At 42.3% G+C, this 27,144-nt stretch overlaps 2 protein-coding genes across 2 annotated transcripts; both read left to right on the top strand.

Annotated features, from left to right (window-relative positions):
• The first annotated feature begins 3,199 nt into the window (after positions 1–3,199).
• LOC106581954 (UDP-glucuronosyltransferase) lies at positions 3,200–12,893 on the top strand. Its single transcript, XM_014164527.3, has 5 exons — positions 3,200–5,612; positions 7,011–7,142; positions 9,378–9,465; positions 9,645–9,864; positions 11,138–12,893. Exons 1-5 carry the CDS (start codon positions 4,692–4,694, stop codon positions 11,424–11,426), a joined length of 1,650 nt encoding a protein of 549 aa, XP_014020002.3. The 5' UTR covers positions 3,200–4,691; the 3' UTR covers positions 11,427–12,893.
• Positions 12,894–15,541: 2,648 nt separating this feature from the next.
• Positions 15,542–23,677, top strand: LOC106581876 (UDP-glucuronosyltransferase-like). The gene is made up of 5 exons (XM_045704887.2): positions 15,542–16,393; positions 18,745–18,876; positions 21,103–21,190; positions 21,370–21,589; positions 22,848–23,677. The coding sequence occupies exons 1-5, from the start codon at positions 15,626–15,628 to the stop codon at positions 23,137–23,139; spliced, it is 1,500 nt and encodes a 499-aa protein (XP_045560843.2). The 5' UTR covers positions 15,542–15,625; the 3' UTR covers positions 23,140–23,677.
• Positions 23,678–27,144: the final 3,467 nt, after the last annotated feature.

The following is a 27,144-nucleotide window of genomic DNA, read 5'->3' as shown; positions in this document are numbered from 1 at the left end:
TCAACAATGGCATTATTTTCAATTAACTCTGCAACTCTTCTAACTATTTACTTTTTTCACAACTGATACCAGTTTGACAGCAAAACATTGACAACAAATACATATTGACACAGTAAAATAAATAAAAGTGTGTAATTTTTTTATAGGATATATACACTGCTCCAAAAAATAAAGGGAACACTAAAATAACACATCCTAGATCTGAATGAATGAAATAATCTTATTAAATACTTTTTTCTTTACATAGTTGAATGTGCTGACAACAAAATCACACAAAAATAATCAATGGAAATCCAATTTATCAACCCATGGAGGTCTGGATTTGGAGTCACACTCAAAATGAAAGTGGAAAACCACACTACAGGCTGATCCAACTTTGATGTAATGTCCTTAAAACAAGTCAAAATGAGGCTCAGTAGTGTGTGTGGCCTCCATGTGCCTGTATGACCTCCCTACAACGCCTGGGCATGCTCCTGATGAGGTGGCGGATGGTCTCCTGAGGGATCTCCTCACAGACCTGGACTAAAGCATCCGCCAACTCCTGGACAGTCTGTGGTGCAACGTGGCGTTGGTGGATGGAGCGAGACATGATGTCGCAGATGTGCTCAATTGGATTCAGGTCTGTGGAACGGGCGGGCCAGTCCATAGCATCAATGCCTTCCTCTTGCAGGAACTGCTGACACACTCCAACCACATGAGGTCTAGCATTGTCTTGCATTAGGAGGAACCCAGGGCCAACCGCACCAGCATATGGTCTCACAAGGGGTCTGAGGATCTCATCTCGGTACCTAATGGCAGTCAGGCTACCTCTGGCGAGCACATGGAGGGCTGTGCGGCCCCCCAAAGAAATGCCACCCCACACCATGACTGACCCACCGCCAAACCGGTCATGCTGGAGGATGTTGCAGGCAGCAGAACGTTCTCCACGGCGTCTCCAGACTCTGTCACGTCTGTCACATGTGCTCAGTGTGAACCTGCTTTCATCTGTGAAGAGCACAGGGAGCCAGTGGCGAATTTGCCAATCTTGGTGTTCTCTGGCAAATGCCAAACGTCCTGCACGGTGTTGGGCTGTAAGCACAACCCCCACCTGTGGACGTCGGGCCCTCATACCACCCTCATGGAGTCTGATTCTGACCGTTTGAGCAGACACATGCACATTTGTGGCCTGCTGGAGGTCATTTTGCAGGGCTCTGGCAGTGCTCCTCCTGCTCCTCCTTGCACAAAGGCGGAGGTAGCGGTCCTGCTGCTGGGTTGTTGACCTCCTACGGCCTCCTCCACGTTTCCTGATGTACTGGCCTGTCTCCTGGTAGCGCCTCCATGCTCTGGACACTACGCTGACAGACACAGCAATCCTTCTTGCCACAGCTCGCATTGATGTGCCATCCTGGATGAGCTGCACTACCTGAGCCACTTGTGTGGGTTGTAGACTCCGTCTCATGCTACCACTAGAGTGAAAGCACCGCCAGCATTCAAAAGTGACCAAAACATCAGCCAGGAAGCATAGGAACTGAGAAGTGGTCTGTGGTCACCACCTGCAGAACCACTCCTTTATTGGGGGTGTCTTGCTAATTGCCTATAATTCCACCTGTTGTCTATTCCATTTGTACAACAGCATGTGAAATGTATTGTCAATCAGTGTTGCTTCCTAAGTGGACAGTTTGATGTCACAGAAGTGTGATTGACTTGGAGTTACATTGTGTTTTTTAAGTGTTCCCTTTATTTTTTTGAGCAGTATATATTTCATGCTGAGACCCTCATATTAAACACCAATGGTATTCACTAAGTTTATAGGTTATGTTTAGGATAAAGTTAAGCTTTATGGAGGTCCTGGGATGTCGGATGTGGAGGTCCTGGGATGGCGTGGTTACACGTGGTCTGCAGTTGTGATGGACGTACTGCCAGATTCTCTAAAATGATGTTGAAGGCGGCTTATGGTAGAGAAATTAATATTCAATTATCTGGTGGACATTCCTGCAGTCAGCATGCCAATTGCACACTCCCTCAAAACTTCAGACATCTGTGGCATTGTGTTGTGTGACAAAACAGCACATTTTAGAGTGGCCTTTTATTGTCCCCCAGCACAAGGTGCACCTGTGTAATGATCATGCTGTTTAACCCAGATTATTGATATGCCACACCAGTCAAGTGGATGGATTATCTTGGCAAAGGAGAAATGCTCACTAACAGGAATGTCAACAAATTTGTCCACAGAATTTGAGAGAAATAAGCTTTTTTGTATATGGAACATTTCTGGGATCTTTTATTTCAGCTTATGAAATATGGGACCAACACTTTACATGTTGCGTTCATATTTTTGTTCAGTGAAGATGGGAAAACAAACATGGCAACAACAAACAGAAAACTGTCCGATCACTGGAAGTACAGTAACTTCATATTTAGTTTCTTTTATCAGAAACCTTCACTGTGAGTTGATCACCTCAACAGTTTCTGTTGAGTAGAGAGTAAATAGGAGGTGGTGTAGAAAGGCTCTCTGTGGGTGAGACTGTATTCAGGATTACATTGTTGTTGTTGATCACGTAATTTCACCTCCAAATCTTTAGCACTGTTTACTGCATTGTAATTTGTGATTGAAAGTGTTGATTGCGTAAAACGTAGTGTTATTTCAATGCAGATGTATTCTTTCTGTAAAACGTAGTGTTATTTCAATGCAGATTTATTATTTCCGTAGAATGGAATGTTCAAGGATATCTAATATTATATTCTTCATTACCATAGTGTTGGACAAATGTAACGTATTTGTGTCACTCTGCTGAAGGTGTTTTATAAACCGTGGTGCCAATAACCGTAGGTGAAATTCATCTCTATATATGATATGTTTGATGTTATCTTCCCCGGACTGGAGGTGTGGATGTCTGTTTTCCAAGGCAGCTTGCTTCGCACGCCACTGGTGTTTTAGAAGTGTGTGTTTGTGTATCAGTGTGTGAACGTCTGTGCATAAACAGTGCTGGCGAAAGTATGTCTACATGCAGGTTGGCGTGCCACTGAGAGTTTAAGATTGTGTGTCAGTGTTTTGGGTGGGAGGAGTTGAAGGGGTAATGGTCTGGATTCCTCACGAAACATGAGGTAATACTTTGAGATTTAGGGTATAGCTCAATGGTTAGAATACCATCATGACTCCTTCCAGAGCCGGGTTATTGGGGTAAGGGTTAACTATGACTTGCATTTTGCGTGCTCTGTAATGACCTTTCCCGTTACTTTTGTTTTTCATTAACAATTGACCCAGGATTAATTCAACAAAAGAATAGTCGCACAAAATGTGTAATGGAAACGGCAGCGATAGGATCCATTTCCTATCCATTCGACGGGTGTATTTTTATTTTGTCTAACTTCTTTATTGCGACAAATGATAATGGAAACGTTTTCTTTTTACAATAAATTATGATTTCCTAATCATTTTGAAGGTACACGGGGCACGTGATGTACCAGTAACTACAACGCGTCACTCCACATTTCATTCTAAATGTATGCTACATGCTAAATAAAAAATGTCAACTATAAAAATTATGTTTCTGTGCAGGACAAGGATTGTCCTGACTTTCCAGAATGCCTAAATTGCTCCCCATGCTTTTCTGGTTGGCTGGCAAGTTTCGACATCCAATTATTTCAGATCTACAAGAGTGCACGTTTCACCATGGCATGGACCTTGGCGATACGTTTGCACATGATAATTGTTAAAATATGGCACATATGAGTACATTATTGCATTCTATAGCCTACATGCTGGCTTTCGCGGGTCCTACCTGAGACGAAACAGATAGGTGGGAGGGCATACAGGCTGTCGCCAATTTATTAATGCGCAATTTGCCTAAATGGGTAATGAAAACAACCATTACGTTATTATTCAACACTGTAGGTTTTTGCGTGTTTTTTTTAATTTGTAGGTGTGACGCCATTATGTCCAGTTGTTTTTATCGACACAAGGTAGTTAAATGGAAAAGCACCTTAGCAGGCAATTGTCACATCTATTTTCGATGCGAACTTTCTACATGTAGACAAAAAAATCACTGGACAAGTTATTGTAAACATAGCTAGTGTCATGCTACTCGATTTATGCTACTCAATTTATGAATAACAGACAACAGTTTATGTTGTAGAACTGAGAAAACCATCAATTCAACAATAGGAATATGAGGACTAATGGAAAAAAAAGTATAATGCTGTATTATTAATGAGTGTTGTGTTAAATAGCATATTTTTTTTACAGAGCCCATTTAAATGAGTGATGCTTACTTTTCTGGTTTCAGTACTTGTTAAACAATGTTTTACTGATCATAAGTATAACTGTTATACTTTTGCAAAAATAAACGAGTACATTATAAGTCACTAGTCAATAGGCAGCTAATGTCTGCACCCAGAACAAACTTGGCTACGCTATATGTTAAGGCTGTCACATTGAAATGACTGGCGAGCTAATCCTCTCCATGTCCACAATAGTCTGAACCATTCAGCCTGCTGATAGACGTTAGTCAACAGGAAGGACTGACTGGGGTTATATAACAGCCTGCCTGCAAAGGCAGACCCAGACATAGCAGGGAGACACACACTCCCACTCACACACACAGTTTAGTCTGAGGTCCAGCCCCCTCTCAGTAGCATTCAGTGCCAGACTTCAGGGAGGTAGTTTCCTTCTCACAAACAGCTTGTGTAACTGAGCAGAGAGGAAGAGAGGCATGGGCTGGCGGAAGGGTGTTCTTGTACTGAGGCCGGGGCTGAGGCTGGGGCCAGGGTTGGGAATGAGGCAGGGGCTTAGGCTGGGACTGCTGGTTCTGCTGTGCTGCCTTGCCCTGTGTCCAGCACCTCTCCAGGGGGACAAGGTCCTGGTGATGCCTGTAGACGGGAGCCACTGGCTGAGCATGAAGCTACTGGTGAAGGAGCTGGCGGCCAGAGGCCATGAGATGGTTGTGCTGGTTCCTGACACATCCATCCTCATCCAGGGCTCTGACTACTACAGGACTGAGACCTTTAGGGTCCCCTACAGCAAGGCACAGCTGGACGAGAACGTCAACAAACTGAAGGACGCTGCGTTCCTCAAGGCCCCGGATATAATGGACATATTCGTGAACGTGCAGCACCTGATTCACTTCACCACCATGCAGGTGAAAGGTTGTGAGGGTCTGCTGTATGACGAGCCCCTGATGCAGCGACTGAGAGGAGAAGGGTTCAAGATGATGCTGACCGACCCCTTCCTACCCTGTGGATCCATCATCGCTGAGTCCTTCAACATCCCAGCGGTGTACTTCTCGAGGGGGATCCCCTGTGGGCTGGATGAGAAGGCTGCCCAGTGCCCCACTCCCCCATCCTACGTACCACGCTTATTCTCCGGCAACACTGACCACATGGACTTCCTAGGGAGGGTTAAGAACATGCTCATGTATAGTCTGGAGAGCTACCTGTGTACGGTAATGTTTGCCAGCTTTGACGAGCTGACCAGTAGGTACCTGGATAAGGACATGACGTACAGGGAACTGCTGGGTCACGGGGCGATCTGGCTGCTGAGGTATGACTACTCCTTTGAGTATCCCAAACCCAGGATGCCCAACATGGTCAACATTGGAGGCATCAACTGTGGTAAAAGAGCTCCACTTCCAGCGGTGAGTCTCATAAGAATATGTTTTAGACCAAACAACTTCAACTGTGTTTAGCTGTGCAGCCTATATGGATCCAGGTCCAGAAACCTCAAGGGATCGATTCACTACTGTGGCAATTATACCCCCCACTATAATCTAACAGAGGAACTGAGGGGCCCTTATAGTTCCTACCCTACAAACCACAGGAAGATAAACTACTCTGCAGGGATTGTTCTGTGGGGTAAGGGTTGGGGTTAGCTGTGATTTGTTATAGGGTTTATTATGCCTTTATCTTCTATACATACAGGTTGTGTTATCAAAGCATGGTATCCTTTCACAACTTCACCCTTCCTCCTTCAGTTAATGTTTTGCTAACCAGACCAAAGACTGTTCTAATACTGATGTATGGAATTTAAACATACATTTTTAATGTGAATTAAATAATTTGATGCCTTGTCTGTTTATTGTTCAATGTGAAATATTGATGACCACCATGAGGTAAGGTTTCACACAACAGTTGCTGTTTGTTTTCTGCCTGTATGTACATACAATTCTATTGCATAGTGAAGGACCACACTTCATTGTGTGTTTGGTTCATCGTGTGTGTGGTTCTGCGCATATTTCGGAGAAACGTGTACTTGCAATAACCGCGATATGTGGTTGTTTTTTCTTACTTCTTAGAAGTTGATTAAACAGCATGATCATTCCACAGGTGCACCTTCAAATCAAATTTTATTAATCACATGCATCGAATACAATAGGTGTAGACCTTACAGTGAAGTGCTTACCTACAAGCCCCTAATCAAGAATAAGGAAGAAAAGAAAAGGAACAGGTAATTGTGCTGGGGACAATAAAAGACCACTCCGAAGTGTAAAGTTTTGTCACACAGTACAATGTCACAGATGTCTGAAGTTTTGAGAGAGCGTGCAATTGGCATGCTGACTGCAGAAATGTCCACCAGAGCTGTTGCCAGAGAAATGAACGTATATTTCTCTACCATAAGCCGCCTCCAACATCGTTTTAGAGAATTTGGCAGTACATCCAACCGGCCTCACAACCACAGACCACGTGTAACCATGCCAGCCCAGGACCTCCACATCCGGCTTCATCACCTGCGGGATCGTCTGAGACCAGCCACCCGGAGAGCTGATGAAACTTAGGCGTATTTATGTCTGTAATAAATCCCTTTTGTGGGGAAAAACTCATTCTGATTGGCTGGGCCTGGCTCCCCAGTGGCTCCCACCCATGGCTGCGCCCCCGCCCAGTAACATGAAATCCATAGATTAGAGCTTAATTTATTTATTTAAGTTGACTGATTTCCTCATAAAATCATTTAAATTGTTGCATGTTGCGTTTATATTTTTGTTTAGTATGAATGTAAAATGTTTTTGTAAACTTATTCTTCCCCTGTGCCTCAACAGGACCTGCAGGAGTTTGTGGATGAGTCAGGAGAGGATGGCTTCGTGGTCTTCACCCTGGGCTCTATGATCTCTCAGATGCCTGAGGAGAAAGCCAAGCAGTTCTTTGATGCCTTCAGCAGGATCCCTCAGAGGGTAAGGACTCCTCGGTGGTGTCCCAAATGGCACCCTATTCCAAATATTGCACTACTTTTGACAACAGTTGGTCAAAAGTAGTGCACTATATAGGGAAATATGGTGTTATTTGGAACGCATCCACCATCTGTCTGTTACATAATGTTTCCCAAAGAGTACCATTTTTGACCAACACAATCTTTAAGTATAGTCTCTACATCTTCTGTAGACATCAACAACTGACAACATATTTCCTGAGCTTTCTTACATCTCCTAGATATAGGACAGACACTTTAAAACCTTATTCCTTATGATTGATTTTTTTACTGTCTTTTTTGCTATTTATGAATGAATGCGTTTCTATGGGCTGTAGTAGTAAAGGCCAAATTCAATATTTTATCAAATAACATTTTTTATATATATTTTTAATATCAAATGGGGTCCTAAAATTCAAAATCAAATAGCTAAATGATCAATAGTATGACCATCTTAAAACAATTCCATATGTTAGCTTAGTCATGCACTGCAATGACACAATTGACTGATGATTGGTTGAAATAAATTCAGAAGAAGAAGATTGTGGGAGCTATACTGTTAGATTTCAGCATATGTGTCCATGTATACTGTGACTCAACCCTATACGCGTCAGCAACCACAGCTAGTGAAATCAGTGCAACCCTAAACAAAGAGTTGCAGTCAGTTTTAGAATGGGTGGCCAGTACTAAACTGGTCCTGAACATCTCTAAAACTAAGACCATTGTATTTAGTACAAATCATTCTTTAAGATCTAGACCTCAGCTGAATCTGGTAATGAATGGTGTGGCTGTTGAACAAGTTGAGGAGACTAAATTACTTGGTGTTACCTTAGATTCTAAACTGTCATGGTCAAAAAATATTGAATGGTTGTAAGCCTGTCTGGGATTAAGAGATGCTCTGCTTTTTTGACACCACACTACACAAAGCAAGTCCTGCAGGCTCTAGTTTTATCTTATCTTGATTATTGTCCAGTCGTGTGGTCAAGTGCAGCAAAGGACCTAGTTAAGCTGCAGCTGGCCCAGAACAGAGCGCCACATTTTGCTCTTCATTGTAGTCAGAGGGCTAATATGCAGTCAGTCTCTCTGGCTAAGAGTTGAGGAGACTGACTGCATCGCTTCTTATTTTTATAAGAATCAAATTGTTTGCATAGTCAACTTACATACAACACTGACAAACACACTTACCCCACCAGACATGCCAGCAGGGGTCTTTTCACAGTCCCCAGGTCGGGAACAAATTCAAGAAAACATACAGTATTATACAGAGCCATGATTGCAGGGAACTCCCTTCCATATCAAAAAACAAATAAAGCCACACCTCCAGGCACAAGGCCTCTCCCCCATATGACCTACTTGTTGTGTGTTGTGTGTATGTACTGACATGTATGTGGAACTGATAGACACACACACACACACACACACACACACTACATGTTAATGTACAGTATGTCAATTGTAAAAAAAATTGTCTGTAATGTATTTTTCGTTATGTGTCAGACCCCAGTAAGACTAGCTGTCGCCATTGGTGTCAGGTAATGGGGATCCTAATAAAACAAAATCAATATAGCCTAATTGTATAATTATCTGTTGAAGAAAGCAATGGGTTAGAAGAAGCCTACATAACCAACCTGTAATGTAAGATGCAACATCCATTTATGGCCAGCTATGTAAACTCTTACATTGATTTATCCTGCAATAGATGTAATTCAATTGGTAATATTCATTTTTGTCTTCTTCTAATGCCTCTTAAGGGGAAAGTAACCTAAAAGTAACTGAAAGTAATTAGATTACGTTACTGAGTTTGGGTAATCTAAAAGTTACGTTAGTGATTACTATTTTGGACAGGTAACTGTAACAGATTACATTTAGAAAATTTGTTCCCAACGCTGCATATAGGCCTAATCTCCAATCCACCATTAATCTAAACTAAGAACAAGTCCTTTGTCCCCCGTTGTACTTAACTCTGAGGAATGCTGACATTACATGGAGTTTCAATGACATTTGCATATTCTCCATTCTTCATATACTACATCGAGGGTCATGGCAAGCTGCTGTTCTATGTTGTTCAGTTTGTGTGGCGTACACTGGAGCTATGCCTTAAAACTCTCCAGACACACGTTTATATTCCACTACAAAGTGGTGTACCTTCACCACTATATCCAGAATTGGCAGATGATTCTATATGACTTGATTAGCTAAGTAAAGTGTTCTCTGTTTTCAGGTCGTGTGGAGGTACACAGGAGTGGTGCCTGAGAACGCTCCAGACAACGTCAGACTGATGAAGTGGCTTCCTCAGAATGATCTGCTGGGTTGGTTTCTTCTCTCATCATCAGAGATAATGTTACAATGATATAGTTATAATGAAAACCACCTGGCTTACAGAAGTTACAGAGGGGTACTCTTCTCAGTAAACACATGCTACTGTTGTTGCCATTTTGCAAGAGAAACAATACATCTTCTTCTTCGTGGTGAATGTTCCATGTTCTAGGCCACCCCAAGGTCAAGGCCTTCATGACCCACGGAGGAACCCACGGTATCTACGAGGGGATCTGTAACAGTGTTCCCATGGTGATGCTTCCGTTGTTCGGTGACCAGAGTGACAACGTACACCGCATGACGGTGAGGGGTGTCGGGGAGGTGCTCACTTTGTTCGATATCACCTCAGACAAACTGGTGGAGGCCCTCAACAAGGTCATCAACGACAAGAGGTCAGACATCATGTTAACGTAATGCAAGGAAGTATACTGAACAAAAATATAAACGCAACATGCAACAATTTCTACGATTTTACTGAGTTACAGTTCATATGAGGAAATCAGTCAATTGAAATAAATGAATTAGGCCCTAATCTATGGATTTCACATGACTGGGTATACAGATATGCATCTGTTGGTCACAGATAACTTTAAAAAAAAATGGACCTCACAATGGGCCTCAGCATCACGTCACCGTATTTTTGTACATTCAATTTGCCAATCGATAAAATGGAATTGTGTTCGTTGTCCGTAGCTTATGCCTGACCATAGCATAACCCCACCGCCACCATGGGGCACTCTGTTCACAACATTTGACATCAGCAACCACTCACCCACACAACGCCGTACGCATGGTCTGTGGTTGTGAGGCCAGTTGGACGTACTGCCACATTTTCTAAAACAACGTTGGAGGCGGCTTATGGTAGAGAAATGAACATTAAATTAGCTTGCAACAGCTCTGGTGGACATTCCTACAGTCAGCATGCCAATTGCACGCTCCCTCAAAACTTCAGACATCTGAGGCATTGTGTTATGGCAAAACTGCACATTTTAGAGTGTCCCTAGCTCAAGGTACACCTGTATAATGATCATGCTGTTTAATCAGCTTCTTGATATGCCACACCTGTCAAGTGGATGGATTATCTTGGCAAAGACAAAATGTTCACTAACAGGGATGTAAACAAATTTGTTCACAAAATTTGAGAGAAAAAAGCTTTTTGTGCATATGGAACATTTCTGGGACCAACATTTTACATGTTGCGTTTATATTTTTGCTCAGTACAATATTGTTACAAGGACATGTTATACACCGAATATACAAACTATTAACCTCTTATGATGAAACTACATGGAATCTAAAATGGAATCGATGTAATCCCTGAAATTCATTTTTATCATGAGAGGACCATCAACAATAACTAGTAATGCTGCATTCTTCAAGATAGGTTAAAATCTCACCTTTCTGGTAAAAATAGTTATAAATTGTTGAGGTGTAGACACGTTTTAGTACACAAGCTCCAATAAACAGGACAAGTAGGATATAAATATAGCAGTGCAAACAGTACAGGGACCAAATCCTAACTTGAGATTTACATATTGAGTTTCAGTGCAAATATAATATTGTCAACAATGCATGATTTACATGAACGTCTGAGTTCCTCATTAGAATTCATCCCCAGTCTATGAGGAGATTGTAAACCCTGTTGCATCTGTCCTTCCTCCCCAGTTACAAGGAGAAGATGCTGAAGCTGTCAGCGGTACATAAGGACCGTCCCATCGAGCCCCTGGACCTGGCTGTGTTCTGGTCAGAGTTTGTGATGCGCCACGGCGGAGCGGAACACCTGAGACCCGCGGCTCACGACCTCAACTGGATCCAGTACCACAGTCTGGACGTGTTCACTCTGCTACTCACTATAGTTCTCATTGTTGTCATGGTCACCGTTAAATGCTGCAAAGTCTGCTTCCGCAAGTGTTGTGGAAAGAAGAAAACTATGAAGAAGAAGAAGAGTGAGTGAATGTCCTTCCTGTGGCCTAGGCCGGGATTCAATCCAAGGCTCGTTGTAGAGAGCTGTTGACAATAATGTGCCTTTTAAAGGCAATGTTCCTGTGTTTGCTGAGATCACATTCACAATAAACGCTGCAGATGTTGGCTCAATCAGAAAATACCTTCAAATGTCAAGCGCGCTACAATGCGCTACAGATTGAATCCCAGCCCAAGCCACCAGGCCCTAGAGTCCAGAGTAACTATACTGCCCACTCTAGGCCCTGTGTATAACAGGGAGTGAATAGGCTACTGTAGCTTGAAGGAAAGAAAGGCCTGACAGAGATTTGCCATTTTTATGTTTGTTTGATTTGATATCTCAGGATAATGTCAGAGTAACTTCATGTGTCTGTTGTAGATAAGGCCTGATGCCTGCCACCAGCAAGACAGTCTCATTCCACCACAGGAGGTTGGTGGCACCTTAACTGCTGGTAATGGCTGGAGCGGAATGAGTGGAATGGTATCAAATACATCAAACACGTAGTTTCCATGTGTTTGATGCCATTTCATTCGCTCCATTACAGCCATTATTATGAGCCGTCCTCCCCTCAGCAGCCTCCTATGTATTCCACAGTCAGCCACTGTGCCTTGGGAGGAGTGTGACTCCAAAACTGTTAGCCTGTCTAGCATCTGTGATGCTAATTCAAGATCCTGTTTAGTAAAAAGCATGAGCTGACGCACACCCACATTGTATTGTAGAGGTGCTAACCAACGAAGATTAAACTGTATAAAAATAAAGTCACACAGTCAGAGTTGCCGAAACGTTGGTTATTAGGTTTACTTAATCAATTGTTTGGAGTATATATACGAGTGTACAACTTTGTTTTTATACAATTTATGATCCTGGTAACACAACCAATATATGTCATGCTGGTATAAATCATTTTGGAGACAGGCGCAGGGTATACCACCTATATACACTATAGGGGTTTTTAATACACCCAAAACAAACACATACAAAAACACTGGGCTGTACCCAAACAAAAGCGCGAGGGTAAACATTGTTGAACACCACGGGACGATACCCAAGGGCACACTTATACAAGTACTAATCAGTGGGAATAGGGGACAGGTGTGCGTAATGAATGTTCCGGAGGGATCTGTGACAATAGACTGGCAAGAGAGAATTTCTCTTTGTCTTTGAAAGGCATTTTGACAGTAAAAAGCTATGGCAGGTGTGTCATTTTGCCTGGGCCTCATTCGGTCTTCATCAAGGTCCAGAGAGCACCACTGACATTTTTTTCCTCGCCGTCAAAATTTGCTAAATGTAGTCCTTTATCCATCGTTTTTTGGAATTTCTGATGCTTCCTGACTGTCTAGCTTTCATTTCAGTAATTATTGTTTTTTGTTGTACAGTACTTTTTCATTATGTTTGTAATAATATTTCAAGTGAAAAAAAACATTTTGTGAAAATCTACAAATAAATTGTAATACAAAGTTGCATCTTTGTCCCTTTTCATTGCAGTTAGAGGTAAAGGAAATGGGCTGGGGCTGTGTAAGTGACCGGGGCTGTGTAAGTTTGGTTATTTTGATTTCCAAGTCAAAAAAAGACAGTAAAAAGAAACAGAAAATGGCTCAATATTCATTTTTTGTTTCTGAATTTGAAAAATGCCTTGTGTCATTTATTGTATCAAAATTAGACATGGAATAACAGGAAACAAATAATCACTTTTATTCAATTTTTGTATTTTGGTTTTGTTCATACCTGGAAGGACACAACTCCTCATAGAACATTGACAGGACTTAGTGGCGGTGTTAACACCCTAGGTTGGCTGCCCAAAGAAAGGATTAGACTGTGTGAGTGTGATTGGAAGATAAAAATACTAATGTTAGCTAAGCTGCAGAACTTATTCGGAAGTTTACATACCAACAGAATAAACTGAACAACAACTGAACAAAGCTGGCTTTCACTAGCTGGCTACTGACTATACTCATGTTAGATAGTAGTAGCTAGCGGAAGTAAGTTAGTCCCTGAACCTGCTATAAGATGAAGCTGCCTGACCAGAGCTACCTGCTGCAGAAAGGTCAAATTTCTCCATTACTTTCTGTAGCTACTTAGCTAGATCTTCAGTCGGCTGATGGTGTTTATTTACTGAGTAATAATGAACAGCAATTACTGTAAATGGTCTATCTGGTACTTTATATAGCTAACTTAGGTATTGCTTACACATACAAAAATATCCAATTAAGCTATAGTGAAAGGCAGACGAAGGCTATACTCTTCAGTTGTGAACATGACTACTGCTACAACAATTGGCTTAAGATCTTAATTTGATCAGCCTGTTTTGTTGCAGGAAATTTCCTGCACAGCAGGGAATGCAAACTTGTACTGTATTCAAGGTTTAAAAAGGCTTCTAAAATGTGTACCGTAATTTCCGGACTATTGAGCGCACCTGAATATAAGCCGCACCCACTGAATTAAAAAAATATATATATTTTGAACATAAATAAGCCACACATGTCTATAAGCCGCAACACCTCGGCCGTCTGCTCTCTGTGTTGACCCAGTCTTCGAGCTCATTTTCTAGTTCAGGCCATCTGCTTTTCTTCCCTCCGAAAGGTTTAGTTGTCTTTTTGCGCTGAGTCAATTCCTCACGCTGCTGTTTCCAACGTCTTATCATCGACTCATTAAGACCAAGCTCCCGTGCAGCAGCTCTATTTCCTTTTCCAACAGCCAGATCAATCGCCTTCAACTTGAAAGCTGCATCATATGCATTTCTCTGTGTCTTTGCCATGATGAGGGTGACAAAATGACTACCGTAATCAATTTGATCGAAACAGTAAACAAAAAAGTTGTTTGACCTTAACCCATTCGGCAATTTCATTGGTCTAATGAAAGCTTCAAGCCGCCAAAAAACTGAGCATGTCACAGAATGTGTTTTTTTGGAGAAAAAAATTTGAAAGTGGAAAAAATCCATATATTAGCCACGTCATTGTTTAAGCCGCGAGGTTCAAAGCGTGGGAAAAAAGTTGCCGCTTATAGTCTGGAAATTACGGTACTTTACACTTTAAAATGTCAGACTTGATTTGCCCTAAAATGTATCAACCTTTACAAAAATATCAATTAATTATAATCCATACAATAATTCTCATTTCCTGTTGCTGCAGGATTATTTTCCTGCTGTGAGAAAATGGTCAAATTAATATCCTACATCTATACAGTGCCTTTGGAAAGTATTCAGACCCATTGACTTTTTCCACATTTCGTTACGTTACAGCCTTATTCTAAAATGGATGTAAAAAAAAAAAAATCCTCAGCAATCTACACACAATACCCCATAATGACAAATTGAAAACAGGTTTGTAGAAATACCTTTTTACATAAGTATTCAGACCCTTTGCTATGAGACTAAAAATTGAGCTCAGGTGCGTCCTGTTTCCATTGATCATCCTTGAGATGATTCTACAACTTGATTCGAGTCCCCCTGTGGTAAATTCAATTGAGTGGACATGATTTGGAAAGGCACACACCTGTCCATATAAGGTCCCACAGTTGACAATGCATGTCAGAGCAAAAACCAAGCCATGAGGTCGAAGGAATTGTCCGTAGAGTTCCGAGACAGGATTGTGTCGAGGCACAGATCTGGGGAAGGGTACCAAAACATTTCTGCAGCATTGAAGGTCCCACAGTGGCCTCCATCATTCTTAAACGGAAGAAGTTTGGAACCACCAAGACCTTCCTAGAGCTGGCCGCCCGGCCAAACGGAGCAATCGGGGGAGAAGGGCCTTAGTCAGGGAGGTGACAAAGAATCCGCTGGTCCCTCTGACAGAGCTCTAGAGTTCCTCTGTTGAGATGGTAGAACCTTCCAGAAGGACAACCACCTCTGCAGCATTCCACCAATCAGGCCTTTATGGCAGAGTGGCCAGACGGAAGTCACTCCTCAGTAAAAGGCACACTATATCCTGCTTGGAGTTTGCCAAAAGGCACCTAAAGACTCTCAGACCATGAGAAACAAGATTCTCTGGTCTGATAAAACCAAGATTGAACTCTTTGGCCTGAATGCCAAGCGTCACGTCTGGAGGAAACCTGGCACCATCCCTACGGTGAAGCATGGTGGTGGCAGCATCATGGGTGGAGGCAGCATCATGCAGGGGCTTAGGCTGGGACTGCTGGTTCTGCTGTGCTGCCTTGCCCTGTGTCCAGCACCTGTCCAAGGAGACAAGGTCCTGGTGATGCCTGTAGACGGGAGCCACTGGCTGAGCATGAAGCTACTTGTGAAGGAGCTGGCGGCCAGAGGCCATGAGATGATTGTGCTGGTCCCTGACACATCCATCCTCATCCAGGGCTCTGATTACTACAGGACTGAGACCTTTAGGGTCCCCTACAGCAAGGCACAGGTGGACGAGAACGTCAACAAACTGAAGGACGCTGCGTTCCTCAAGGCCCCTGATATAATGGACATATTCGTGAACGTGCAGCACCTGGTTCACTTCACCACCATGCAGATGAACGGTTGTGAGGGTCTGCTGTATGACGAGCCCCTGATGCAGCGACTGAGAGGAGAAGGGTTCAAGATGATGCTGACCGACCCCTTCCTACCCTGTGGATCCATCATCGCTGAGTCCTTCAACATCCCAGCGGTGTACTTCTCGAGGGGGATCCCCTGTGGGCTGGATGAGAAGGCTGCCCAGTACCCCACTCCCCCATCCTACGTACCACGCTTATTCTCCGGCAACACTGACCACATGGACTTCCTAGGGAGGGTTAAGACCATACTCATGTACAGTCTGGAGAGCTACCTGTGTACGGTAATGTTTGCCAGCTTTGACAAGCTGACCAGTAGGTACCTGGATAAGGACATGACGTACAGGGAACTGCTGGGTCACGGGGCGATCTGGCTGCTGGGGTATGACTACTCCTTTGAGTATCCCAAACCCAGGATGCCCAACATGGTCAACATTGGAGACATCAACTGTGGTAAAAGAGCTCCACTTCCAGCGGTGAGTCTCTTCTGATCCCTCCTGTCTCAGCCTCCAGTATTTATGCTGCAGTAGTTTATGTGTCGGGGTGCTAGGGTCAGTCTGTTACATCTGGAGTATTTCTCTTGTCTTATCCGGTGTCCTGTGTGAATTTAAATATGCTCTCTCTAATTCTCTCTTTCTCTCTTTCTGTCTTTCTCTCGGAGGACCTGAGCCCTAGGACCATGCCTCAGGACTACCTGGTATGATGACTCCTTGCTGTCCCCAGTCCACCTGGCCGTGCTGCTGCTCCAGTTTCAACTGTGCTGCCTGCGGCTATGGAACCCTGACCTGTTCACCGGACGTGTTTGTTGCACCCTCGACAACTACTATGATTATTATTATTTGACCATGCTGGTCATTTATGAACATTTTAACATCTTGACCATGTTCTGTTATAATATCCACCCTGCACAGCCAGAAGAGGACTGGCCACCCCTCATAGCCTGATTCCTCTCTAGGTTTCTTCCTAGGTTTTTGGCCTTTCTAGGGAGTTTTTCCTAGGGAGTTTTTCCTAGCCACCGTGCTTCTTTCACATGCATTGCTTGCTGTTTGGGGTTTTAGGCTGGGTTTCTGTACAGCACTTTGAGATATCAGCTGATGTACGAAGGGCTATATAAATAAATTTGATTTGATAAGAATATGTTTTAGACCAAACAACTTCAACTGTGCTTAGCTGTGCAGCCTATATGGATCCAGGTCCAGAAACCTCAAGGGATAGATTCACTACTGTGGCAATTATACTGCCACCGCCCACACCCCAAAAAATACAAAGAAAAAACATTCAAATAGAGTTTCTGCTCAACATTCACTTTGGGAGAGCGTCCCTCCCTGTACTACCCTCCATGCTCTCTCTTTTCTAAACACTGTGTTCTGCCAGTGAAACCTGAGCCAGGAACAGCATTGTTGTGTCCCAAATGGTACCCTATTCCTTATATAGTGAACTACTTTTGACCAGAACCCTATGGGCCCTGGTCAAAAGTAGTTGACTATTTGGGTAATAGGGTGCCATTTAGGACACACAACAGTTATTTCTTCCTGGAATGTGGCCACTATAATCTAGCAGAGGAACTGAGGGGCCCTTCTAGTTCCTACCCTACAAACCACAGGAAGATAAACTTCTCTGCAGGGATTGTTCTGTGGGGTAAGGGTTGGGGTTAGCTGTGATTGTTATAGGGTTTATTATACCTTTATCTTCTATACATACAGGTTGTGTTATCAAAGCATGGTATCCTTTCACAACTTCACCCTTCCTCCTTCAGTTAATGTTTTGCTAACCAGACCAAAGACTGTTCTAATGCTGATGTATGGAATTTAAACATACATTTTTAATGTGAATTAAATAATTTGATGCCTTGTCTGTTTATTGTTCAATGTGAAATATTGATGACCACCATGAGGTAAGGTTTCACACAACAGTTGCTGTTTGTTTTCTGCCTGTATGTACATACAATTCGCATAGTGAAGGACCACAATTCATTGTGTGTTTGGTTCATCGTGTGTGTGGTTCTGCGCATATTTCGGAGAAACGTGTACTTGCAATAACCGCGATATGTGGTTGTTTTTTCTTACTTCTTAGAAGTTGATTAAACAGCATGATCATTCCACAGGTGCACCTTCAAATCAAATTTTATTAATCACATGCATCGAATACAATAGGTGTAGACCTTACAGTGAAGTGCTTACCTACAAGCCCCTAATCAAGAATAGAATAAGGAAGAAAAGAAAAGGAACAGGTAATTGTGCTGGGGACAATAAAAGGCCACTCCAAAGTGTAACGTTTGGTCACAGTACAATGCCACAGATGTCTGAAGTTTTGAGAGAGCGTGCAATTGGCATGCTGACTGCAGAAATGTCCACCAGAGCTGTTGCCAGAGAAATGAACGTATATTTCTCTACCATAAGCCGCCTCCAACATCGTTTTAGAGAATTTGGCAGTACATCCAACCGGCCTCACAACCACAGACCACGTGTAACCATGCCAGCCCAGGACCTCCACATCCGGCTTCATCACCTGCGGGATCGTCTGAGCCCAGCCACCCGGAGAGCTGATGAAACTTAGGCGTATTTATGTCTGTAATAAATCCCTTTTGTGGGGAAAAACTCATTCTGATTGGCTGGGCCTGGCTCCCCAGTGGATGGGCGTGGCTCCCACCCATGGCTGCGCCCCCGCCCAGTAACATGAAATCCATAGATTAGAGCTTAATTTATTTATTTAAGTTGACTGATTTCCTCATAAAATCATTTAAATTGTTGCATGTTGCGTTTATATTTTTGTTTAGTATGAATGTAAAATGTTTTTGTAAACTTATTCTTCCCCTGTGCCTCAACAGGACCTGCAGGAGTTTGTGGATGAGTCAGGAGAGGATGGCTTCGTGGTCTTCACCCTGGGCTCTATGATCTCTCAGATGCCTGAGGAGAAAGCCAAGCAGTTCTTTGATGCCTTCAGCAGGATCCCTCAGAGGGTAAGGACTCCTCGGTGGTGTCCCAAATGGCACCCTATTCCAAATATTGCACTACTTTTGACAACAGTTGGTCAAAAGTAGTGCACTATATAGGGAAATATGGTGTTATTTGGAACGCATCCACCATCTGTCTGTTACATAATGTTTCCCAAAGAGTACCATTTTTGACCAACACAATCTTTAAGTATAGTCTCTACATCTTCTGTAGACATCAACAACTGACAACATATTTCCTGAGCTTTCTTACATCTCCTAGATATAGGACAGACACTTTAAAACCTTATTCCTTATGATTGATTTTTTTACTGTCTTTTTTGCTATTTATGAATGAATGCGTTTCTATGGGCTGTAGTAGTAAAGGCCAAATTCAATATTTTATCAAATAACATTTTTTATATATATTTTTAATATCAAATGGGGTCCTAAAATTCAAAATCAAATAGCTAAATGATCAATAGTATGACCATCTTAAAACAATTCCATATGTTAGCTTAGTCATGCACTGCAATGACACAATTGACTGATGATTGGTTGAAATAAATTCAGAAGAAGAAGATTGTGGGAGCTATACTGTTAGATTTCAGCATATGTGTCCATGTATACTGTGACTCAACCCTATACGCGTCAGCAACCACAGCTAGTGAAATCAGTGCAACCCTAAACAAAGAGTTGCAGTCAGTTTTAGAATGGGTGGCCAGTACTAAACTGGTCCTGAACATCTCTAAAACTAAGACCATTGTATTTAGTACAAATCATTCTTTAAGATCTAGACCTCAGCTGAATCTGGTAATGAATGGTGTGGCTGTTGAACAAGTTGAGGAGACTAAATTACTTGGTGTTACCTTAGATTCTAAACTGTCATGGTCAAAAAATATTGAATGGTTGTAAGTCTGTCTGGGATTAAGAGATGCTCTGCTTTTTTGACACCACACTACACAAAGCAAGTCCTGCAGGCTCTAGTTTTATCTTATCTTGATTATTGTCCAGTCGTGTGGTCAAGTGCAGCAAAGGACCTAGTTAAGCTGCAGCTGGCCCAGAACAGAGCGCCACATTTTGCTCTTCATTGTAGTCAGAGGGCTAATATGCAGTCAGTCTCTCTGGCTAAGAGTTGAGGAGACTGACTGCATCGCTTCTTATTTTTATAAGAAACAAATTGTTTGCATAGTCAACTTACATACGACACTGACAAACACACTTACCCCACCAGACATGCCAGCAGGGGTCTTTTCACAGTCCCCAGGTCGGGAACAAATTCAAGAAAACATACAGTATTATACAGAGCCATGATTGCAGGGAACTCCCTTCCATATCAAAAAACACATAAAGCCACACCTCCAGGCACAAGGCCTCCAGGCACCTCCCCCATATGACCTACTTGTTGTGTGTATGTACTGACATGTATGTGGAACTGATAGATGCACACACACACACACACACACACACACACACACACACACACACACACACACACACACACACACACACACACACACACACTCACACACACACACACACACACACACACACACACACACACACACACACACACACACACACACACACACTACATGTTAATGTACAGTATGTCAATTGTAAAATCTTTTGTCTGTAATGTATTTTTCGTTATGTGTCAGTCAGACCCCAGTAAGACTAGCTGTCACCATTGGCGTCAGGTAATGTAAAATGCAACATCCATTTATGGCCAGCTATGTAAACTCTAACATTGATTTATCCTGCAATAGATTTTTGTCTTCTTCTAATGCCTCTTAAGGGGAAAGTAATCTAAAAGTAACTGAAAGTAATTAGATTACGTTACTGAGTTTGGGTAATCTAAAAGTTACGTTAGACAGGTAACTGTATCAGATTACATTTAGAAAATTAGTTCCCAACGCTGCATATAGGCCTAATCTCCAATCCACCATTAATCTAAACTAAGAACATGTCCTTTGTCCCCCGTTGTACTTAACTCTGAGGAATGCTGACATTACATGGAGTTTCAATGACATTTGCATATTCTCCATTCTTCATATACTACATCGAGGGTCATGGCAAACTGCTGTTCTATGTTGTTCAGTTTGTGTGGCGTACACTGGAGCTATGCCTTAAAACTCTCCAGACACACGTTTATATTCCACTACAAAGTGGTGTACCTTCACCACTATATCCAGAATTGGCAGATGATTCTATATGACTTGATTAGCTAAGTAAAGTGTTCTCTGTTTTCAGGTGGTGTGGAGGTACACAGGAGTGGTGCCTGAGAACGCTCCAGACAACGTCAGACTGATGAAGTGGCTTCCTCAGAATGATCTGCTGGGTTGGTTTCTTCTCTCATCATCAGAGATAATGTTACAATGATATAGTTATAATGAAAACCACCTGGGTTACAGAAGTTACAGAGGGGTACTCTTCTCAGTAAACACATGCTACTGTTGTTGCCATTTTGCAAGAGAAACAATACATCTTCTTCTTCGTGGTGAATGTTCCATGTTCTAGGCCACCCCAAGGTCAAGGCCTTCATCACCCACGGAGGAACCCACGGTATCTACGAGGGGATCTGTAACAGTGTTCCCATGGTGATGCTTCCGTTGTTCGGTGACCAGAGTGACAACGTACACCGCATGACGGTGAGGGGTGTCGGGGAGGTGCTCACTTTGTTCGATATCACCTCAGACAAACTGGTGGAGGCCCTCAACAAGGTCATCAACGACAAGAGGTCAGACATCATGTTAACGTAATGCAAGGAAGTATACTGAACAAAAATATAAACGCAACATGCAACAATTTCTACGATTTTACTGAGTTACAGTTCATATGAGGAAATCAGTCAATTGAAATAAATTAATTAGGCCCTAATCTATGGATTTCACATGACTGGGTATACAGATGTGCATCTGTTAGTCACAGATACCTTTAAAAAAAAATGGACCTCACAATGGGCCTCAGCATCACGTCACCATATTTTTGTACATTCAATTTGCCAATCGATAAAAAGGAATTGTGTTCGTTGTCCATAGCTTATGCCTGACCATAGCATAACCCCACCGCCACCATGGGGCACTCTGTTCACAACATTTGACATCAGCAAACCGCTCACCCACACAACGCCATACGCATGGTCTGTGGTTGTGAGGCCAGTTGGACGTACTGCCAAATTTTCTAAAACGATGTTGGAGGCGGCTTATGGTAGAGAAATGAACATTAAATTAGCTTGCAACAGCTCTGGTGGACATTCCTACAGTCAGCATGCCAATTGCACGCTCCCTGAAAATTCAGACATCTGAGGCATTGTGTTGTGACAAAACTGCACATTTTAGAGTGTCCCTAGCTCAAGGTACACCTGTATAATGATCATGCTGTTTAATCAGCTTCTTGATATGCCACACCTGTCAAGTGGATGGATTATCTTGGCAAAAACAAAATGTTCACTAACAGGGATGTAAACAAATTTGTGCACAAAATTTGAGAGAAAAAAGCTTTTTGTGCAAATGGAACATTTCTGGTACCAACATTTTACATGTTGCGTTTATATTTTTGCTCAGTACAATAATGTTACAAGGACATGTTATACACCGAATATACAAACTATTAACCTCTTAAATGAAACTACATGGAATCTAAAATGGAATCGATGTAATCCCTGAAAGTCATTTTTATCATGAGAGGACCATCAACAATAACTAGTAATGCTGCATTCTTCAAGATAGGTTAAAATCTCACCTTTCTGGTAAAAATAGTTATAAATTGTTGAGGTGTAGACACGTTCCAATAAACAGGACAAGTAGGATATAAATATAGCAGTGCAAACAGTACAGGGACCAAATCCTAACTTGAGATTTACATATTGAGTTTCAGTGCAAATATAATATTGTCAACAATGCATGATTTACATGAACATCTGAGTTCCTCATTAGAATTCATCCCCAGTCTATGAGGAGATTGTAAACCCTGTTGCATCTGTCCTTCCTCCCCAGTTACAAGGAGAAGATGCTGAAGCTGTCAGCGGTACATAAGGACCGTCCCATCGAGCCCCTGGACCTGGCTGTGTTCTGGTCAGAGTTTGTGATGCGCCACGGCGGAGCGGAACACCTGAGACCCGCCGCTCACGACCTCAACTGGATCCAGTACCACAGTCTGGATGTGTTCACTCTGCTACTCACTATAGTTCTCACTGTCGTCATGGTCACCGTTAAATGCTGCAAAGTCTGCTTCCGCAAGTGTTGTGGAACGAAGAGGACTATGAAGAAGAAGAAGAAGAGTGAGTGAATGTCCTTCCTGTGGCCTAGGCCGGGATTCAATCCAAGGCTCGTTGTAGAGCGCTGTCGACAATAATGTGCCTTTTAAAGGCAATGTTCCTGTGTTTGCTGAGATCACATTCACAGTAAACGCTGCAGATGTTGGCTCAATCAGAAAATACCTTCAAATGTCAAGCTCGCTACAATGCGCTACAGATTGAATCCCAGCCCAAGCCACCAGGCCCTAGAGTCCAGAGTAACTATACTGCCCACTCTAGGCCCTGTGTATAACAGGGAGTGGGCTACTGTAGCTTGAAGGAAAGAAATGCCTGACAGAGATTTGACATTTTTATGTTTGTTTGATACATCAAACACGTAGTTTCCATGTGTTTGATGCCATTTCATTCGCTCCATTACAGTCTTTACTATGAGCCGTCCTCCCCTCAGCAGCCTCCTATGTATTCCACAGTCAGCCACTGTGCCTTGGGAGGAGTGTGACTCCAAAACTGTTAGCCTTCATCTGTGACGCTAATTAAAGATCATGTTTAGTAAAAAGCATGAGCTGATGCACACCCACATTGTTTTGTAGAGGTACTAACTAACAAAGATTAAACGATATAAAAAATAAGTCAAGTCGCACAGTCAGAGTTGGCGAAATGTTGGTTATTAGGTTTAATTAATCAATTGTTTGGAGTATATATATTGAGTGTACAACTTTTTCTTTTTATACAATTTAAGATCCTGGTAACACAACCAATATATGTCATGCTGGTATAAAGGATTTTGGAGACAGGTGCAGGAATACACTATAGGGGTTTTTAATACACCCAAAACAAACACATACAAAAACACTGGGCTGTACCCAAACAAAAGAGCAAGGGGTAAACATTGTTGCACGCCACGATACCCATAATACACTATATATATATATATATATATATTATATATATAGCACGCAGCATAACAGCTGCACCAACGCATAGGTACTCACACCACCAATGGACATGGGAACAATAATCGACAGCCCAATCTAAACCAAAGGGCACATACAAGTACTAATCAGTGGGAATAGGGGACAGGTGTGCGTAATGAATGTTCCGGAGGGATCCGTGACAATATAGTGGCAAGAGAGAATTTCTTTGTCTTTGAAAGGCATTTTGACAGTAAAAAGCAATGGCAGCTGTGTCATTTTGCCTGGGACTCATTCGTTCTTCATCAAGGTCCAGAGAGCACCACAGAATTTTTTTAAATATTTCCTCGCCGTCAAAATTTGCTAAATGTAGTCCTTTATCCATCGTTTTTGGAATTTCCGATGCTCCCTGACTGTCTAGCTTTCATTTCAGTAATTATTGTTTTTTTGTTGTACAGTACTTTTTCATTATGTTTGTAATAATGTTTCAAGTGAAAAAAAACAATGTGAAAATCTAAAAAAAATTGTAATACAAAGTTGCATCTTTGTCCCTTTTCATTGCAGTTAGAGAGAAAGGAAATGGGCTGGGGATGTGTTAGTTAGATTATTTTGACTTTCAAGTAAAAAAATTAGAGTAAAAAAAAACATAACATTTTTCGATTCTGGATTTGAAAATTGCTTTTATTGTATCAAAATTGGACATGGCATATAGGAAAACAAAACCACTTTTATTCCATTTTTGTTTTGTTCATACCCGGAAGTACACACCTCCTCATAGAAAATTGACAGGACTTAGTGGTGGTGTTAACACCCTAGGTTGGCTGCCCAAAGAAAGGATTAGACTGTGTGAGTGTGACTGGAAGATAAAAATACTAATGTTAGCTAAGCTGCAGAACTTATTCGGAAGGTTAAATGCCAACAGAATAAACTGAACAACAACTGAACAAAGCTGGCTTTCACTAGCTGGCTACTGACTAGACTCATCTTAGATAGTAGTAGCTAGCGGAAGTAAGTTAATCCCTCAACCTGCTATAAAATGAAGCTGCCTGACCAGAGCTACCTGCTGCAGAAAGGTCAAATTTCTCCATTACTTTCTGTAGCTACTTAGCTAGATCTTCAGTCGGCTGATGGTGTTTATTTACTGAGTAATAATGAACAGCAATTACTGTAAATGGTCTATCTGGTACTTTATATAGCTAACTTAGGTATTGCTTACACATACAAAAATATCCAATTAAGCTATAGTGAAAGGCAGACGTAGGCTATACTCTTCAGTTGTGAACACGACTACTGCTACAACAATTGGCCTAGGATCTTAATTTGATCAGCCTGTTGTTGCAGGGAATGCAAACTTGTACTGTATTCAAGGTTTAAAAAGGCTTCTAAAAATGTGTAGTTTACACTTTAAAATGTCAGACTTGATTTGCCCTAAAATGTATCAACCTCTACAAAAATATCAATTAATTATAATCCATACAATAATTCTCATTTCCTGTTGCTGCAGGATTATTTTCCTGCTGTGAGAAAATGGTCAAATTAATATCCTTTGGAAAGTATTCAGACCCATTGACTTTTTCCACATTTCGTTACGTTACAGCCTTATTCTAAAATGGATGTAAAAAAAAAAAAATCCTCAGCAATCTACACACAATACCCCATAATGACAAATTGAAAACAGGTTTGTAGAAATACCTTTTTACATAAGAATTCAGACGCTTTGCTATGAGACTCAAAATTGAGCTCAGGTACGTCCTGTTTCCATTGATCATCCTTGAGATGATTCTACAACTTGATTCGAGTCCACCTGTGGTAAATTCAATTGAGTGGACATGATTTGGAAAGGCACACACCTGTCTATATAAGGTCCCACAGTTGACAGTGCATGTCAGAGCAAAAACCAAGCCATGAGGTCAAAGGAATTGTCCGTAGAGTTCCGAGACAGGATTGTGTCGAGGTACAGATCTGGCGAAGGGTACCAAAACATTTCTGCAGCATTAAAGGTCCCCAAAAACACAGTGGCCTCCATCATTCTTAAATGGAAGAAGTTCGGAACCACCAAGACTCTTCCTAGAGCTGGCCGCCTGACCAAACTGAGCAATCGAGGGAGAACGGGCTTGGTCAGGGAGGTGACAAAGAATCCGATGGTCCCTCTGACAGAGCTTTAGAGTTCTTCTGTTGAGATGGGAAAACCTTCCAGAAGGACAACCACCTCTGCAGCACTCCACCAATCAGGCCTTTATGGTAGAGTGGCCAGACAGAAGCCACTCTTCAGTAAGAGGCACACTATAGCCCGCTTGGAGTTTGCCAAAAGGCACCTAAAGACTCTCAGACCATGAGAAACAAGATTCTCTGGTCTGATAAAATCAAGATTGAACTCTTTGGCCTGAATGCCAAGCGTCACATCTGGAGGAAACCTGGCACCACCCCTACGGTGAAGCATGGTGGTGGCAGAATCATGCTGTGAGGATGTTTTTCAGCGGCAGGGACTGGGAGACTAGTCAGGATCGAGGCAAAGATGAATGGAGAAAAGTACAGAGAGATCCTTGATGAAAACCTGCAACAGAGCGGTCAGGGCGTTAGACTGGGAGGAAGGTTCACCTTCCAACTGGACAATGACCCTAACCACACAGCCAAGACAATGCAGGAGTGGCTTTGGGACAAGTCTCAATGTCCTGGAGTGGCGCAGCCAGAGCCCGGACTTGAACCCAATCTAACATCTCTGGAGATTCCTGAAAATAGCTGTGCAGTAACGCTCCCCATCCAACCCGACAGGGCTTGAGAGGATCTGCAGAGAAGAATGGGAGAAACTCCCCAAATACAGGTGTGCCAAGCTTGTAGCGTCATAACTAATTAGACGCTAGGCTGTAATCGCTGCCAAAGGTGCAACAACCAAGTACTGAGTAAAGGGTCTGAATACTTAAGTAAATGTGATTTTCAGTATAAAGTCGATCCATAGCATCCCAAACATGCTCAATGGGTGACATGTTTGGTGAGTATGCAGGCCATGGAAGAACTTGGACATTTTTAGTGTACAGATCCTTGCGACATGGGGCTGTGCATTATCATGCTGAAACATGAGGTGATGGCACAGGATCTCGCCACAGTATCTCTTTGCATTCAAAATGC

Source organism: Salmo salar, chromosome 21 (genome assembly GCF_965601325.2).
Source record: "Salmo salar chromosome 21, fSalSal1, whole genome shotgun sequence".
Lineage (NCBI taxonomy): Eukaryota > Metazoa > Chordata > Actinopteri > Salmoniformes > Salmonidae > Salmo > Salmo salar.
This window is presented reverse-complemented; position numbering and strand designations above follow the sequence as displayed.

Excerpts from the sequence above, each read along its gene's own strand:
- LOC106581954 (XM_014164527.3), top strand. The coding sequence starts at position 4,692 with ATGGGCTGGCGGAAGGGTGTTCTTGTACTGAGGCCGGGGCTGAGGCTG. Across the intron at positions 5,613-7,010 it reads AAAGAGCTCCACTTCCAGCG|GACCTGCAGGAGTTTGTGGA; the intron begins GTGAGTCTCATA and ends GTGCCTCAACAG. Across the intron at positions 9,865-11,137 it reads AAGGTCATCAACGACAAGAG|TTACAAGGAGAAGATGCTGA; the intron begins GTCAGACATCAT and ends CTTCCTCCCCAG.
- LOC106581876 (XM_045704887.2), top strand. The coding sequence starts at position 15,626 with ATGCCTGTAGACGGGAGCCACTGGCTGAGCATGAAGCTACTTGTGAAG. Across the intron at positions 21,191-21,369 it reads TCCTCAGAATGATCTGCTGG|GCCACCCCAAGGTCAAGGCC; the intron begins GTTGGTTTCTTC and ends TCCATGTTCTAG. Across the intron at positions 21,590-22,847 it reads AAGGTCATCAACGACAAGAG|TTACAAGGAGAAGATGCTGA; the intron begins GTCAGACATCAT and ends CTTCCTCCCCAG.